The 18,492-nt window shown below is 39.4% G+C and overlaps 1 protein-coding gene across 12 annotated transcripts in view; it reads left to right on the top strand.

Annotated features, from left to right (window-relative positions):
- Positions 1–18,492, top strand: part of LOC132915473 (cell adhesion molecule Dscam2) — a 127,605-nt gene that overhangs the window by 59,917 nt on the left and 49,196 nt on the right. For all 12 annotated transcript variants that reach the window (XM_060975390.1, XM_060975382.1, XM_060975374.1 and 9 more), the window contains exon 2: positions 17,939–18,289. In XM_060975390.1, coding sequence (XP_060831373.1) covers positions 17,939–18,289 — 351 coding nt within the window. The remainder of the gene's footprint in view (positions 1–17,938; positions 18,290–18,492) is intronic.

Genomic DNA, 18,492 nt, shown 5'->3' on the forward strand with positions numbered 1-18,492 from the left:
AATTGTTTGATCTTTCTCCAGCATTCGGAAAGCGTGAAATATTAAAATTCTGTTGTGCGGAGCATCTCGATTCTTACCTCTGCTTATAACGAGACAAATTGTCGACTACGGAATAAACGAAATAACGTTGCCGAGCTTAAGACACGAACAATGTTACTTGCGAGGATAGGACGACGCGAGGAAATACTAGAAAGAAGCGGTCGGAAGAAGAAGTAGACGATCCCTCTTGGGAAATCATCGGTGTCCTTACCCGTCGTCCTTACTTCCTTCATAGTCCTCCCTCCTTGGTCGATTCCTTCCCCATCGTCCTTTTCCTTTTGCAAAGAAACACTGCCATAATACTCCGTGACAACCATCTTAGCTCGTTTCTTAAATCCATCGAAGACGATAAACTGCCAAACGATAAAGGTACCCTCGTTAACTTGCCCGAAATCACACGCTATCTTACGACGTTCTTCGTTCAAACGCCAAAGCATCGATTCGTGCAGGGTTCTGAGATAATTTTGGAAATATTTGTGAACGATCATTTAGTCGTTTTTTAATCATACTAATATTAATAATTTTAATGAAACTTAATTTAACAATCAAAATTTAATCTGTCCAAGGATCTAAAATCTACTAATTATGTTATGTACTCAATAACCAAAATTCCACAAAGTATAAGTTTTATTATGGTTTTGTATGATATTAACAACGTTAACAGCGAAGCATGGTAATTGGTGTTTTAAGTAAAATTTACGTTATGCATCGGCGATCAACTGGCGTCCTACGTAAAATTATTACATTACAATGTAATAGGTGTACACGCTAAAAGCGCTTTGGCTCTTGCAAAAGGTGCACGATTGATGTAACTATTATGTATCATTTGCGTTGAGCGAAAAGATCCATCGATAAAAAGTTAATATTACGTTTAAAAAACCCGTAATAAAAATTATATTTGATAAAATGTTGATTATTAAATAATATACACATCACTATAGTCTAGTAAAAAGTATAAACAGGATATAGAAGTTTCGTTTAAGTTTAGATAACGTTTGTACAAATCTCAAGTTCTCGCTTGCTCCTTGAATAAATTCAGAAGTCTAGTTATACAATACCGCAATGACGTTATACATTATACGTATCAGAAATTAGATTTAAAAGTTCAATAAACATGTTAATAAAATTACACAGTTTTCGGTGTTATTAATTTTGCACATAGCACTTCTAACATTAAAAATTCGTTACTCGTGAAAATTTCTTTTAATAACTCTGTTCAACCTAAAATCTAGCTACTTATCGAAAAGGTTACATAATTTCCCTCCCAGAAACTATAGATATAAAACACTTGGTTCATTAAAAGATAACACTTAAAAATAGACATTTCTCGAAGTAAAAGCACATTTCCTGATTTAAACATTTGCTGCTTTAAAAAGTAAAACAGAGCTGTCAGCGTTACATTTCACTAATACGGGACAGATTTTTTATAAATTGTTAATACAATTGTCACGAGCATTATCACGTTTCGAATAAAATGTCGATAGCGCATCACCGTTTCCGCGCCTGACGTTCGGAGACATCGAAAATTTGAAAAGCAACGCGACTCGACGTTTCCACGGGTGCATTATCTATAATTACAAACCACGATATAGTTGCGTTTATCGATCAACGGCGAGGTTATTGACCGCGCATGAAACATCGAACATTCAGCAAGTGGAAGATTCATCTTCAATTATCCTCAGGTTGTAGACACGATGGCAACGTCAAACAAAAAACAGGAATACAAAAAGAGAAAAAAAGAGCTAACAATTCTGTTAATTACAAGAACTTGTCGGCTGGAGCACGTCGAAAGAGCCGTTCGTTAAAATCAGTTCGTTTAGCACGCTGCTTAAATGTTATTTCTGTTTCATAAGCGTGTCGCCGTGTAATGGAATATCGCTAACAAGATGCGAGCCGATATTCGTCGTGTCGAGCACGATCTGATATATCTCTAGCCAATGGAAAGCGGAAAGCAATCGATAGCTGCGTGTAATTATTATACCGCGTCATTAAAACGCCACTTAAACCTATTATCGAGTGCAATCCGAAATTTCATTCGTATCGACTAATTCCTCTTGGTTACTCCGACGAGATCGATAATATAGAGCGTTCGCTCGAAATTCCTATCCGCCTTCCGATAAAATACCCAACGAAATTATATCGGACGTTTGCGGATACGACGAGCTAATTATTCTTTCGAATGAAAAATTTGATCTGGCCGATAGCGACGATTGTCTGATCGCAACGAAGCAACAGCTACTATGGAACTACAAGAAACATCGTAGACACGGGACGATGTTTTACACGTTGTCACCGCGTGGCGATATTAGCGTCCTACATAGCAATCAATCAGCAGGGAGTATCCATGCTCGAAACAAGGATCACCCGCTTTCACCTGACTCTCGTGTTGCGATAATCGATCGACTCGCACCCTCTACGCCTCCACCTACCGAATACGTTCGAATCAACGCGCTTACCGATATATTACCTCTTCAACATACATACGTACGTATATATATACGTACACGTATATGTGTATCTCGTTTACGTACGCACTCGATTCAAGAAGATCGACACAAAGATAGATAGATAGAGAGAGAGAGAGTGAGGATACGAACCACCATCGAAAGAGAAGGGATGGTACGCGCTCCAGACAGAGACGAATACACAGGGAGAGGGAGAGAGAAAACAACCCTTCGAAATTGGGTCGTGGACTGGTCAGTACTGCAACACGCGTGTCGCAAGCAGGCAGTATTCGGCTGGAATTCGCCCCATTTACCGTCCGCTGCAATCTCTCTATCCGTTCTCTCTCCCCTTTCACCCCTATATAACCCCCACCATCAATTCGCCAATCCCTGACCAAGCTTACACTCCCCCTTCGTGTCATTCCATTTATCAGTTTATACTCTTTTGGCCTTTCTCTTCGGTTTCCATCCATCCTTCCTCACGCGTCGCATTCCCTTTCATCGTTGTCCACCCGTGTTCATCTACCCTAGCTTCGACTTCATCCCAAGCCAACTCGCTCTATCCTTTGAGTTCCTTTTCCGCTCTTTCCGCGTCTGTCTTTGTTGGATGCAAATCTGGCTATCCGCGTGGATCCTGGTCCATCCAATTCCTCTTTGCCGCGTACAGCGAACACTACAGGGGCGACAAAAGGCAATCGGGGCCAATGGGCTACTGGCGCGTACACCGACCGTTTGATTGACGTCGAAGGGGTGCCACACCGCATTGATTGCGTTCATTGTTCCAGGCGAACCTATATCCTTGCACCTGCGGGGCGGTGAACGCGTCCATCCGCCTCTCACCACCCACTCGATCTTCCGGGACAAAGAAAATGAGATTGTTACGTCCCACTCGGCGATCGGGAAATCCTTTTACCCGCCTGCCGATGGATCGTTTGAGTCGAGTCTCGCTCGGTGAATCGTAAAGAGAAGCACCATACATCTGCTTGATAGCTCCGTCATCAAAGAGCCGATTGTTTCTTTAGGGCGATCCCATGCTGTTCGAGTTTCTTATGGCAAACGAAATCGATATGCGAGCGGGATTGAACGCGGAACGCTTGAGAACTTTCGTTTAAACTTGGTCGGAATGAAAATTATGTAGATGAGACCAATTTCGTCTTTTTGCTGCTAGTAGAGCACTTTTCATTCGCGAACTTCTTGTTAAAACTACTCCTTTATGTGGTGATTATAAATCGTTAGATATTAATTTTGAACAAAATACGTGTTACTCTGTTAGCTTTCTTTTTTTTCTCAGAATTTACGATCAGTGGATATTTCGACTTTGTTCTGCAACTGTAACTTTAACGCGTTGTTGCTCTTAATAAATTACTCATACACGAAACGAAGCATGTAATATTTTGTAACGAAATTTTCATTTCATAATGATGCGTTGAAATGGAAAACTTATCTTCCACAGAGAGAGATATTTATATATTATATTTTAGCTAATCAATACTTACCTGCTTTCAGTTGTGAAAATTTGATTACCGTATGTTCGCAAGTGTTCGTGGATATTTTCAGAAACTTAGTTAATTTACTCTGCTCCGATTAGAACATATCTTAAAATATCGTGGGGCAAAACTATTATCGTACAACTTTTTGATAGAAATTATATAAGGTTATATTTATTTATAGTATTTATTTATAGTATTTATTGTCGTTGAATATATTTATAGGATCAATTGGTCAGGAGACGTTTCTAAAATCACCAGAAACTTAATTCGTCTTTCGAATCGATGGCGTTCAATAGTTAAAGAAACGCGACACTCGTCTCTTGACCACGACAAATTGGTCCGGAAGTTCGTCGTCTAACAAGAACACCAAGATTTTCACGGGACCTTTTTCCCTCAGGAAGATTCTTTTATCGGAAGTATCAACTAGACGTCGTATGAAAGAGCGAGCCACGAGTGCTGAGAAATTGCTACGACGTCGAAAAGAAAAAAGAAGAAGAAAGCAAGACAGACAGAGAGAGACAGAGGGAGAGAAAGGAAGAGGGAGATAGAAACAAAGTGAAACAGAGGAAGAGGGAAAGTAAGTCGGCAGGTGAACAGAGCACGATAAAACTAACGTAACCGGAAGAAAAGCAGCTTTTTGTCCCGAAAACTCCGTACCGGCTTTCAGAGCGTTTTAAAATGACGAAAAGGTTACGCTACGGAGCACTCGTGGTACGCTGTGAAATCTGCGCGTACTAGAAGACAGGAAGGAAGCTTGAAAGGGAGGGAAAAAGTAACTGAAAGAACGTGTATGCTCTGGCTTAGAGTGGAAACGAGAAACAACGAGAGAAAGAGAAGCAAGTGGAAGCGAAAGAGAAAAAGAGAAGGAGGGGGTAGGGGAAGGTTAGGTTCTCGTCTTAAGCGCGGTTAGGGTTGAAAGTTTTTTTCATATTTCAAACAATCACAATCCGTCCGTCCTTCTTTCTCTCGTATCTCTCCCTTCCATTCTTCCTCTCTATTCGAGAAATTAAAACGACTAACACCTCCGAGAGTCGACAACATCAGCGGTGACCGAAGGTGCGTTCACCTCCGCTCGAAAGAAAGGTGCGCGCGAGCTTTCGCGTTTTCCAACAACCCCTTCGTTCTTTTCTTCGTTCAAGAAAAAAAATACGAGCTGCTGAGAATAACTCGCGGGATATAATCTTTGGTTACTTCTTCAGCCTTCTCTTACGTTTTCTTCGTCTTAATTGAAAGTTTCGTGAAACCTCGAAGTATCGCGATATAATGGCACGTGTATATATTACTGTTCTATGGTAACGCTGTAAATACGTGTATATATATATATATATATATATATTATATTATTATATATATTATATTATATATATATATATATATTATATATATATTATTATATATATTATATTATATTGTGATTGCTTTGAAGGAGACGACATAAATATCGAGAAACAAATACATACTATCTTAAAAAAATGAAAATTGCATCAACTTTTTGATCGTATATATATATATATATGAATGAGAGAGACGTAAAATTGTATTACGATTCGTCCGAACGCCTTTCAATGGGAACGTTCGATCGCAATGATTGCCGAAAAAAATAATGGTATTTTGCATCTCCTATTTCGACTACGCGGAATAAAGGAAAACTATGACTTCATTTTTTACGAATTAAACCGGTATTGTCTCTTTCATTTATGAAAAATTCATTTTTATTAAAACAAAAGCCTGCAGCGGAATTAATAATGCTAGATGAAAGAGAGCGTTATTACGTCCTTGTACTCTTGCGGGCCCGAGATTTTTCATTTCCGTCTGTATTGCTGTGGCATACATAAATTAATTATGACGAAGAAAATTAGATCGACAGTTGACGGGAACTACTAACAAAAAGAAAGAAAAAAAAAAGAGAGTTAATGCACGCGTAATAGAAAACGTAAAGATAAAACTTTATGAAGGTAGATAATAAGGATGTCGTTCTGGGTATTAATAACTGGGGAGTTGTTTAGTTCATTGTTCGGTAGCAGTAAAAAGATCGTATTCTATTGAAATTCATTTAATTTTTATCTAAGTATATTGCTGAAGATATTTTAAATCTGTAGAGCGTTTGAAAATAAATTGCATTGTATATATGTACCACCTGTTCTAGCATGTAACATCGTATTAAACCAGAGAGACAAATCTCATTCCCGTAGAATTTAAATTGAAAGTAATTTTTAAACAAATATTCATTGAAAAATATTCTTGTGTCCTCACGAATCTTTTCAAGGACGTAAAAACTAGAACCAAACGTCCGTAATTTTCCTTTTATCCTCGAATCGTATAATCTCGAACATTAAGAAGACGCCGGTAAGAAAGATCGTATTATAGTTGATTGGAAGAACCAAGACAATTCACTTTACCCCTATTCCATGAAATCAATGACGTTTTTCTACGAGCAGGATTCGCGAAAACTTTCCACGTATAGTCTCATATCGAGGTTCCGCAAGCCGTAAGATTAGTCGTTCGACGCTCTTCGAAACGCCCCACGGACCGTTCACGAAGCACTGCCACCGCGGTCATAACGAAACTTCTCCAACTTGTTGCCCGCCACGGAAACTTTTTCCCGGCCCGGTATACGCTGTAAAATTGCCCCGTGTCCCTACACGGTGATAGTTTTTCAGAAACGTTCGCCAAACCAGTTCCAAGGCGTCTAAACAACTTTGGCAACTTGTTGCCCCTGATGTTCTCTTCGTGGCATTGGCTCCTAAAATCGGTCACTTGCCTTGTTTCCACGTCGCTTCGTATTTCTTCCCCAGCTATACACGTTGTATTGTACATACGTCGCAATGAAATTTTGTCAATTAACGAGGTTTCGCCTCTCTTTGACATTCAAGTTTTATTCTATCTTCATTCCTCGACAACTAACGTCTCGTTGAACAACATCGGATATTGACTGATCTTCAGTCTCACCCTAATTGCTGTATTTGATAAGTAATAGGTAGAAACGTCAGAATTTGGAATTTCCCCATTCTGTAAATGAACTTTCCGAAGAACCTAACACAATGCAGAATATACTATACGAGGTGTGATCAAAACGTTCGCGCGAGTTGGTGAGATTCGTCTGTTCGTGACTCGCTTCAGTTTGTTTATTCAGATCGACCGATCACTTCAGATTCGATCGTCCCTTGAGTAAGTCATATGTCCGTAATTTCAGCGATTTTCTAATCGCTTAAAATGGAAGAACATACTCGCGCATCGTTGCTCGTTAGAAAGTTTCTGAAAGATACAGTCGTGATTTCTCGATCGCCACATTCACCGGCCAACCTTTGTATTGCCATTAATGGAAAAAGCTACGAAAGTACAACGATCTCAAAGCACCGAAAACATAAAACAAAAAACGCAGAGCAAACTAAAATACATACAACGAAACGAACCCCAAAAATGTTTCGAAGGATAGAGCAAACATTGGCGAAGGAGTATTATTATTAATTGCGATTGCTTTGAAGGAGACGACATAAATATCGAGAAACAAATACATACTATCTTTAAAAAATGAAAATTGCATCAACTTTTTGATCGTATCCTTGATCCAGACACAGTAAACAAAGATTACAATCTGCTACTTAATGAGAAATATTCGTCTGCTACTGTACATCGAGATTTAAGACACCGGTACAGGGATCACCGTAGCAGATTGAATACATCGGTCCGGCTGAAAGTTACAACGTAGCGACGTGACTGCATAGCCTCAGGGAAGCCATCCATACAGGAGACGAAGAAGCTGGTATCGACCTCGAACAAGCTCACGGCTCTTTCCTTACATCAGTCGGAAACGCAACGACATCGTACAACGGCGAACACGGGTCTCCTTAAATTTTAAACGCAGAACCCTCGAGAGAGAAAAAGAAAGAGACAGGGGGAGAACAAGAGAGAAATAAGGCTTCAGACCTACCCAACGGGTCGAGGTGAATATTTCAGGTGACTCGAGTGTCCTCTAAAATACGTCGATGAATCCGTTGGTAGCTGTGCGCGACAAGATACCCAGAATTTATCGCTCAGTTTAGCCTATTATGGTCCTGAAAGGAGCTGATAGAACATGCAGCGAATGCCGACTAGCGCTTGCTTGTTTAGAGAATTAAAAAAACTAAGTGTACGGGGCAGATATGTACATAGTTCGTATCAAATAGGTGAAGTAGGTTTGATAGTGTTTTTCTTTGAGATTATTCGTTTGTTTGTGGGGGATTTTAGCGAGTGTGTTTGATCGTTGCGCGGAGAAGGATGGACGAGGATGTTTGTTAATCGGATATTATATCAGCTAATTTGTTTTCTTCCGCTCAATGCAAATTGTCTTGATCCTTAGGCTGCTCAGCCATGTAGCTACATATGTGTTCATGGAACAATTTGATTTTGATCTAATATCTGCTGTTATTCTCTTTTATCGTAAATCGATAAATACATGTAAATATGTTCGTCAAATAGGGAATGCAGGAAGGTTGAAAATGAAGAAATGTTACTTCCTTGAAGATTAAGACTGAACCAAAAGTAATTGAAAAGGTTAATTACACGGTAAAAATTAATGCACTGTCACTGCGATTTATTCAAAGTAATTCCGATCATTGTTACGAAATACGTTGGTCGAAAATATTGAAAAAAAAATAGGGAGGAAATTGGATACGTTGAAAGGAAAGAAATGTATACCGTGCATTGAGAGATATTTGTACGACGCTTGAACTTGAGTAGGACACTAACACAAACCACCGGCTACTATAGAGGAAATTGTCTTTTCTCGAGAATTTCCTAATATAGGGGCAAAGAGTTTACAGATTAAACGAATCAATGAGAAAAGAATAGTCATAGTTATTTACGGAAAGAACGAAAGATAAGAATTGGAGTTTATATTTTTATCTCCAACCCCAAGTATAAACCGTATCGACTCCAACAATGACTTCTTGAACCGGTAATCCCGTATCCGCTATTTACCTATAAAGCGGTATTGAAATAAGAAAACCCAGACGATGAACAAATTTCCAGCAATTCCGCTTAATATTTAAAATCCACTCGAGCGAATATCAAATTATCTCAAAATCCCAAACAGAAAGGAAGGGAAAGAGGGAACAGAATCTCAACGAGTAGAAAGATAGAGGAAAATGGAGAACCTTCTTCTCGAAAGGTTAGGATTCGCGATGGGGTTCGTCCCTACAGCCGGATCAAATAATTGCTGTCTTGATCGGTAGTGTAAACACGGGAACCTTCGCGGGGAAGAAAAAAGAGAGAAACAGTTCGCTAGGAACCACCTTCGTGAGACTTTTAGACTCTTATCCGGTCTAGGTTTGCCCTTCGCTCTCTTTTTTCTTCTTCTTCTTTCCTTTTCCTTTCTTTTTTTCTTTTTATCCGGTCCCTTCTCACCGACAAGGGCGGTAGAGTCTGCAAATTCAATCTTACCAGCGACCTCTATCCACCTACACAGTTTGTTCCGCCTATTGATTCCGAGTTCGTAGTCGAGCTTACCTTGGCCGGTCCCGAAGCCAGTCGGCTCGTTTCATGGAAACCGACTCCACCGACGCGACGCGACGCGACGTCCCGAAATCCCGCACAAAAGCTCTGATTCTGGAAGCAACCCAATTTTTCACGGAAGGAAACTTGTTCCGAATATAATCCTCTCTTTCTATCAATTTTTCCTCGACTAACCTGGCTCGACGAACCCCGACGTTCCCAACAAAATTCCGCTATGATTTACGACGGACAATTAATCTCTTCGCCAATGTACAGCGATGATGTAAGGAACCACAAACCTTTCGATATTTTTGCTTTGATCATCGTGGCAAATGTGTATATTGCTCTCTCTCCGGTAGTTCGAGAAGTTCGTAGCATTTTTGACACTTGATATACATATCTTTGTAGCCTGTATATTATCGTTTGTCGTCTGTATAAATACTGTTTGACAAATTCTACTTTCAGCTGAACGTCGAATGCAATTAATAAGAGAACAAATTTTTGTATTGGCCAACGTATCATTTTGTAAAAAGAAAGGCAAGTCTTATATTCTTACGAGAAATAGATAAAAAATGGTTCGACATTCGTCAAGAAACTGAATACTTCGCAAATTTTTGCGGTAAAGTAATCGCGAAGTTAATCAATAATGTGATAGAAAGATTCAGTATCTTCAAATTTTTCCCAAATTTGGTTACAAAATTTTCGAACAAAATGATATTCATTTTTTTTGTGTCTCATGGATCAGAATTATTAAACGATTGGTATTTGTCGATTATTTTTAATATCAGAGTGCTTTTTTGTAAAGGTTTTACGCAGGAAAGATCGAGATTAAAAATTTGTGTATAGGAAAATGGAGAGAGATTTTTGAAATTTCAATTTTCGTTACATTCGTATAAAGTGGACGATACATTTTTATACTTATATTGCGTTTTCTTTTTTTCAGAAAAAATTAGTTTCAAAGCTTTATTGAAACGCGAAATAATGGTATAAAGCTTTTAAAATTGAAATTTTGTTTCACGTGTGTTTTTTGATTGTCAAATGCAATATACGGAATTAGTTGAAACGTTGATTAAAAATTACAACGTGCGCATAAGCTTTGCCTTCGATAGAAATGTATTTTAAAATATTATAATGGTTCTAAAAAGTAGAATTTTGAAAATTCATTATTTTCTCTTTCCATCAGCTAGCAAAGATCATGGATATTACTCATCGCGTACAACATAGAATGAAAATTTTGATCGAAGATTCTAAAATGAAATAACTCGAGTTTAACTTTAACTATGTAATTTCTATAACAATATCTATGTATCGATATGTACCTATATAAGTGCACATGTTACGTACACGTTGTATAATTTATAGAGTGCCATAAATTGTAGCTGACTATTGATTACACGGTTACGAGCTTTATATTTGACGATATATTGACAGAAGTTAGAAATCCGACATTAACGACAAACAATGCTGACGAACGTAATTTTGACACGATGCGAGAGCCCTGTTATCAGCATTTCCACATTTCGAATCGAGGAATTTCTGAGAAGTAACCCGCCGGAAATGCTTTTAGCATTTCTCGAGGATCCAGTTCTACTGAAGCGTGAGTAACCGTGAGATCAAAGACCGATTTGGAAATTCATGCTACTAGGCTGGCATGGACGCGCAACGTGACCCAGAGTGCAAATGCCATCGCTGGGGATGTACATAAACGGTAATCCACGTGCAATGTGATTAATAATAATTTGCCGGTCGGCATAAGCGGAACCGATTAGTCGGCTTAGCCAAGCGTTATGGTAATTGGGAGCTATTACCTGCCGAGTGCTTCCTCTCTCTCATCCTCTTCCCTTTGCTCTCACACCTTCCGTCTTTCTCGCCCGCTTATCGTTACAACCCTCTCTTTCTCGCTCTGCTCTTACTCTTTCGCAGCTTTTACTCTTCTATTTCTCCACGTGAATTTCTTCCTTTCTAAATAGAAAGGATTTATTCTCTCTATCCTAGCTAGCCTCTAACTTATTATTACTCATCTTCTCCGTTTCTTAATTAACTCGCTTTCTTCTATCCGTCTTCTCTCTTCACCTTTCTCGCACTCTTTACTCTTTTTATCATTCGCTACTATATTTTCTCGCCATTTGCTCGCTCTCGCGATGCACAAACTCTTCTCCCTACTCTTCTCTTCTTTCCATTCTTCTCGACCTTTTCATTTCTCGCTATATTCTACTTTTATCCGTAGTTTCTTCCTCTCTTTTCTTTCCTTCGCATCTTTACGATCTTCAACGACCATCTCCTTTTCTCTTCCAACTTTACGCGCAAATACAAAACCTACGACGCTTCTCGTCTTCGTCCCTCTCCAACGTCTTGCCCTTTAATTGTTCCGGTCGCTATTTAGCGTTCCGCCACTTTATGGAGTCCGCCGGTGGTTGTCTCGGACGTCCCAGTCGTTCCGTGCAATCCACGCGATTCCCAACGTTGTCGGGAATTCCTGTCATCCATCCAACTCTCGTTCGATTTTCCGGCTCGTCGAACAAATGCCTGAGACGACGCTCCGCGAAGACGGATCGTCTGGTCGGATCCGATCCCCGGGGCTCGAGAGCGTTTTTAGATTTCCCCGAGAGGAATCTAACGAACGCGGTCCGGAACGGTTTCGTATCGATACGGGTGGACGGGAATAATAGGGGAGGGAGCAAATAAAAAATTAGAGCGTTACTCGGTTGAATTCAGTCAGACATTCTTTTCGCTGATATCGAGCATTTTTAATTCTCTCGTTCTGCTGTCTATCCACTGCAGTCGTTCGAATCTAAATCTTCCAGAGATTGTGAGTTTCTCTTACGCAACCGTGATAAATCCTGGACTGTGGCTTTCCAGTTAGTAAAAATAAACGTGTAAAATTTATTTTTTTCGAATTGTGTTAGAATTTTTTATTGACGTTAGGATTAGATTGGGATGTGTTAGAAATTGGTTGAATTTTTCATTTCTTTGAGTTACGAACGAGTGTGTTGTAAAGGAGTCCTTTTCTAGATTGTTTTACAAAATTAATGTAATTCGTTTGATGCTTGATATGATGTAATTTTTTTTATTGAAATATAATGAGATTTTTTTTGTTGAAATCTTAGAATCGATCAATGGTTAAAGTGATTACGTTATTGAAAGATTGAAAATACTGTATTTTATTTATCAGACGATGTCGGTTTATTTATCCTATAATGTTTGTACAGTTTACTCGTGTAAAAAGATTACGGTGGTGAAGATGACGTTGTTATTGCTCGGCGAACAGGAAACTTTATGTTGCTTGACAAGATTATGTGTATAAAATGATTCTGAGAATCGTAGAAAGGAAAATATTGTTTAAGTGGGATATGAAAGGACAGTAGAATATTAAATTTATTATTGCACTTGTAAGGAAATACGAGACACAGGAAAATTAGGTTCATTCATTTATCGTACACCTGAAAACGTCTTTAAAAGATCATACTAAAATTACATAAAAAGTTACAGCCTCAATTTTTATAATAAAAAATGTTTCACAAACGTATGAAATGTTACATTACGTTATAAGCTTGCAACATTGGTTACGAACCTATAGTAATATAAATAGAAAATGTAAAAACTGATACTTTAAAATAATTTATCAGCAGCGTAAATGGCAAAGAATGAAAAGTAGCTTAACAAGAACGGATATTACGGACTGCTAGTGATACTTAGCTTCAGCATGGGATAATTTCCTTCATGCTCCGTAAAGTCAAATGGCAAAAAGGTTCGCGTTCTTTGCCTCCTAGTGCTCCTCGTCCATTCGTAGTTCCTTGCAACTAAACTGACGAAAAAAAGAAAATAAAAGGAAAAAGAACAACACCTTGTTTCTCTCGATTTAAAGCATCTTGTACACGTTCCCTTTGCAACCAACGCGGCTATTTCACGGCCGCTTCTCCTCAATTAAATTCAAATGTTCCTTTTAACTCGTCCATTAATTCGCATTTTAATTTCTCCCGGGGCGCGATAAAAATTCGCGCGTCGAATTAACAATTCCATAATTACCCTACGTAATTGAAAAACGTCGAATCTCGTCCAATATCGATGTGCAATATTAAATTTTTAATTCGACGATAGAAAAGTTTGTCGTTATAGGAGAACAATCAAGAATCATAATCAGAATATATATATATATTAATTTTTCTTTTTATACATTTTATATATTAGTTCTTTTGTATTTAGGCTAGTTCGTAAAACATAGCATATTACGATCATTATCGAAATCAATCGATCGAACCCTTGATTCAAAATTAATCAATCTCAAAATATTTTCATCGAACAGTTTCGATCAAACAAATTCAGAACCTTGGAAATATAAGGAATATTCTATTTTCCATAATTTCTATCTTTTTGTGTATTTCGGACATTTTTCTAATTTTTAAATTCCTGCAAATATGTACATGATACAATACATTCCCATAATTTAGGGATCACAGTATAATTCTAGAATTTTCATTCTAAACTAGTAATACAATTATACTTTTAGAGTAAAGTTTTTATTAAATTCTCCTCAATGAGGAGAACTATTCAATTGATTTAAACCAAAAAGCGTCCAATCTCGTCCAAGTAGAATATTACGCTTTTTGTTTCCAATGTTAGCTTTGTATTAATGTCGCAATTATATAATAATTATCATTTAAATTAGGTCGTATACATTCAGAATGCATATGCATATAGTCAAGCATTATTTCGTCCATTCGCGTTATATTTATTTCGTTTTATATATTGATATATATTATTATAGGAATAGTTATATACTATGATAATGTGTGATGATAATGTAACAATAGCTGTGTACTATTCTTAGTTAGCGATTCCATTTACATATTTAATTGTTGATTATTAAATGTAATGAAATTCAGTTTGCATCGATATGGTGATCAACTAAACGCAAATCGGCGAATTGATGTAATTTCCAGAGTACATTGATTAGAAACCGAAAACGGAGTAATCAGCTAAACGTATTTGCGTGGTAGAATAACTTAAAGTATGTTTATTCCAATGGAATTAGACGATTCCCTTTCTTTCTAAGAACCTTTACATTACCATGGTTCCCAAAAGTTGTAGTCTAAACTATTTCCTCCACTAGTTGACACAACGAAGGGATTAAAGCTCCAAATCAATTTTTAAAAAATTGTCTGTGTCGAGTAGCTTCGAGATAGTATCGAGTACACTAAACAACTAAAAAAAAAAAAGAAAAAAAGAAGAAATAAAAAACACGGGGTGATCATTTCTTTCCACAAATTCTCCGATGAAAGTTACTGCAGCGCAAGGATTCCTGAAGACTCACCATTGAAGCATAAGGCAATATCGGCTCTTGTTAAAATCCAATGCCCGAAAACATCATTAAAAAACGCAGCCGTAATTTCCATTCAAAAATTGTACCGCGGAAGCGAACAATTCCGTGCGACGTTCCGTCCATCAAAGTCGAGATGTCCACATTAATCGCGACACTCGCGTGTATAATGTATGCGCGTGGAAAACGAACGAGCGGAGGGTAAGGTGCCATGCGTGTAATTCAACGCGATGCCCCCGGCCAACGAAATACTTGGCTGGAATTAGTAATTAAGTGCTCGAGACAATTCCGGAAGCGAGTCACCGTGACGGTTTGTAATTGCCGGACACTACGGGGATTTCAATTCGACCGCGCGGCACCCAGGATTTGCATACTTTGTGTTTTGTATGCGACGCGCATACTATTCTGCAACGGGTATTACGAAATTCGGTCGCGACTCAAAACTCTCTCCCTGTCCCTCTCCCTCCCTCGTTCTCTGTATCCCTCTTCTTCCTTCAAATGTCGTTATAAACGAGTTACGTCCGTTCCCTTGGACGTCGCGTCGTTATGAGTTCCACGTTTCACCGAACCGCTCTTCACTTATGGACGATGCCAGAGAGATATGCAATATCGTTCCATCTCCTGGTTTCAGTACGCTCGTGAGCAGCCAGCGGCGGTGCTTCTTTTTAATGGCGGAACATGCTCTTTCGCTTCAAAAATTACGCCTTTATTAGACGAATTAATTTTGCATTACCGTTGCATTCCTGTTCTGTTTGTTACTTTTACCACTTCTTTTTCTCGCCTCTTTCTTTCTACTTGCATGGTATAAATTTTTTAGACATTTTTTCATTCATTCAGGATATGTATAAGTATGTGTGTGTGTGTGTGTGTGAGCAGGCACGACTGGCTCGTAGTCAGAGGAAATTGAATTTAAGATAAATGAATTTTTAATTAACACACGACCACACGGCCAGCGTGCCAGCGATCGATACGCAAATTTTAGAACGTACGCTTTCTACAGTGGCCGCTATGAAATCGTGATCTTCGTTAAAATCGAACCAACGGAATTCTGCGCGGATACGAACCAACGAGGATTTCTTTTGATCGCCGTTATCGTCGTATCTTCGTCCATATGCGCCGTCCATCAAAAACTAGAGAAATCGAGTCTTGGGAAAATATAACGTGCCTCTCTGTGGAAATTTTTGTGATGTTTCGCGTAAAGTTATTTCCGTCTCTTTATGTCTATGCAATTTATTTTCGTCTTTGAACAACAACGCATCGATGTGTTGATCTTTCAAGCCTGTTAGATTGCGGTTCTAAAAGTTGAGTGAAAGGTACATATGAAAAAGATGAGATGACTTTAATCTGTACCGCGGTGTCGATGTTTACATAAATATTTATGAACGTATGAATATAAAAGAATTCAGCGAAGTAATTACAAAACTGTACACGTATAAACAGTCTCTTGGATTAGACAGAAATGTTGAATTAACGCAACAAAGAGTAGACAGGCAGAAATTGTTATTTTCACTGACACAAGCATTCTTGGCTGACGTTTCACTCGCAAACCAAAGATCAAGCTTTTTCTGCCTTTTGTTTGATATAATATCGGACCGTTGTGTTCGGTAATTGCTTTTTAACTATAACAAAGGTACGCTCTTAACGTTTGAGCCGGTCCCGATCGATTCGTATCTTTCTATCCTTAAAAAATTTCCTAAATTCAAGGAAAATACGAAGGAACGGTTATTAACGTTCGTGATTTCTCGTTTCAATTTTATATTAACGATCTTTTTATCGTAAAACGTTAAAAGCCTTTCCCTCGGTTGAAACTAAAACGAGATTGAGACGTAAAAAGTTAAAGAATCGTAACAGGATTCAGAGGATTATGAGAAAGGAAAAGCCATGATATTTCTACCGTTAACCCAGATCGATCTATTCGGACATTACAGTGTCCGAATACTTCTGTCATTCGACGTAGTTACCATCAATCTTGAATCGTTTCATGGAATGGGGAAATAGAGGTACGGAAGAGTAGGGCAATGAACGATATTAGCTATCCACCCGCTAGAACAGAACTTCGCTCGTAGTTTCTTTACCGTAGCGTACGAATAACGTCGACAATTAAACTACACTCCAGAGTCGCGGGAGTGGCCTGGCCGGAGTTATTAGCCCGAAGTGGCTTCTAACGATGCAAGAGCCGAGTACTTGCTGACTCGTGTCTTCGCACCCCCGATCAAAGCATTATGTCCAAGTACGACCCCTCTGATATACTTCGAGTAGGATAACTTGCCCGTTACGTGCTGGCCATCGTTCGTTCGACAATCGCGATAACCGAAGCGTTTAATCGGTTCTGCAAATCGGCAAACTGCGTCCCACGGCAGAATCTACGATCCGCGTAAGAATAACCTGCTGATAACGCACGCCTCCGTTTCTCTCGCAACCGTCTCCAATTTTTCTCGCGGAAAATTTGCGAACGAAAGTTAACAATATGGAATCGTTGCACGAGCAATGTCTTCTTTCGTAGTGCGCTTTGAATTTCTACGATAAAACCACGCACTGACTATCGAGATCTACGCTTAATTGCTAGAAACATGTCAAACGATATTAGCATAGGCTAAGACTAAGAATGATTGGCGCTATCGAATCAGAAAAAAAATGTTGTTCTCACTACGTGATTTTCTTCTTCGTTTGACGAAGAACCGCGAGAGAGATCATTTTTGGTGCACGAGTAACGCGAACGACGGGTTGGAGAAATATCAATTTATGGATATCTATTTCGTGTTCCACGATTCCTGATAAATAATATTTCGTTGTTGCATTTTGTTACCTCGTGTGTCTTTGCATTTCGTGCCCTCTGGCACGTTTGAATCTGCCTCGAGTCCATCGATAGCCGCAATCCACTCGTCGCAGACAGTCGTCGAAGCCAAGATTCGCAATCACGGCGGAAATATCAGCACGAAGGAAGAAAGAAAAGCTCGTAGATGAAACGAGTGAACGCGAAGCGTTTTATTAGCAGAGACCCGGAACAGAGGGTGGTGAGAGAAATATGCAAAAATGGGGAAGGGACGGGATTTACGTCGCAATTAAACTGTCGCGTGTCGGGCGGTCAACGATTCAGCGAGCGGCGCCGTTTTTCCGCAATCAGCCGGCAGATTTATGCGAATTTTCGAGCGTTGAACGTTTCGTTTTGTTCGCAGGTGCAGCCGCGGCGGTGACATCCGCGGGTGGTCATGGATTCGACGCGCATTTACGCGGGCCAAGCTTCGTGATCGAGCCACCGTCAAGGGTGGAATTTTCGAATTCGAGCGGCGCCTGGCTGGACTGTACCGCGACAGGAAGTCCCCCGCCCAACATCGATTGGTCGACCGCGGACGGACATCCGGTGAACGACGTACCGGGAGTGCGGAGGGTGCTGAGGAACGGCACGTTGGTCCTTTTGCCGTTTCCGGCCGCCGCGTTCCGGCAGGATGTGCACAGCGCGGCCTACAGATGCGTGGCGAGCAATTCCGTCGGTAGAGTGCTCAGCCGTGACGTCCAGGTCAGGGCAGGTAAGAAAATTACTGGTAATGGGTATGATGGTATTGAGAGTTTCTCTATTCGCTGGAACGAAGAGGCAATTTAATCCTTCGCAATCCTATTTTACGATCCTAGAGTCGATATTCTACGTGTGTCAGGAATTATTCTGTTTCGTTCGATTACTTTCCACTTCAAGATATATTTAAGATTAAATCCATGCCTCGTAGTTTTAGAG

This window comes from Bombus pascuorum, chromosome 1, assembly GCF_905332965.1.
Source record: "Bombus pascuorum chromosome 1, iyBomPasc1.1, whole genome shotgun sequence".
Lineage (NCBI taxonomy): Eukaryota > Metazoa > Arthropoda > Insecta > Hymenoptera > Apidae > Bombus > Bombus pascuorum.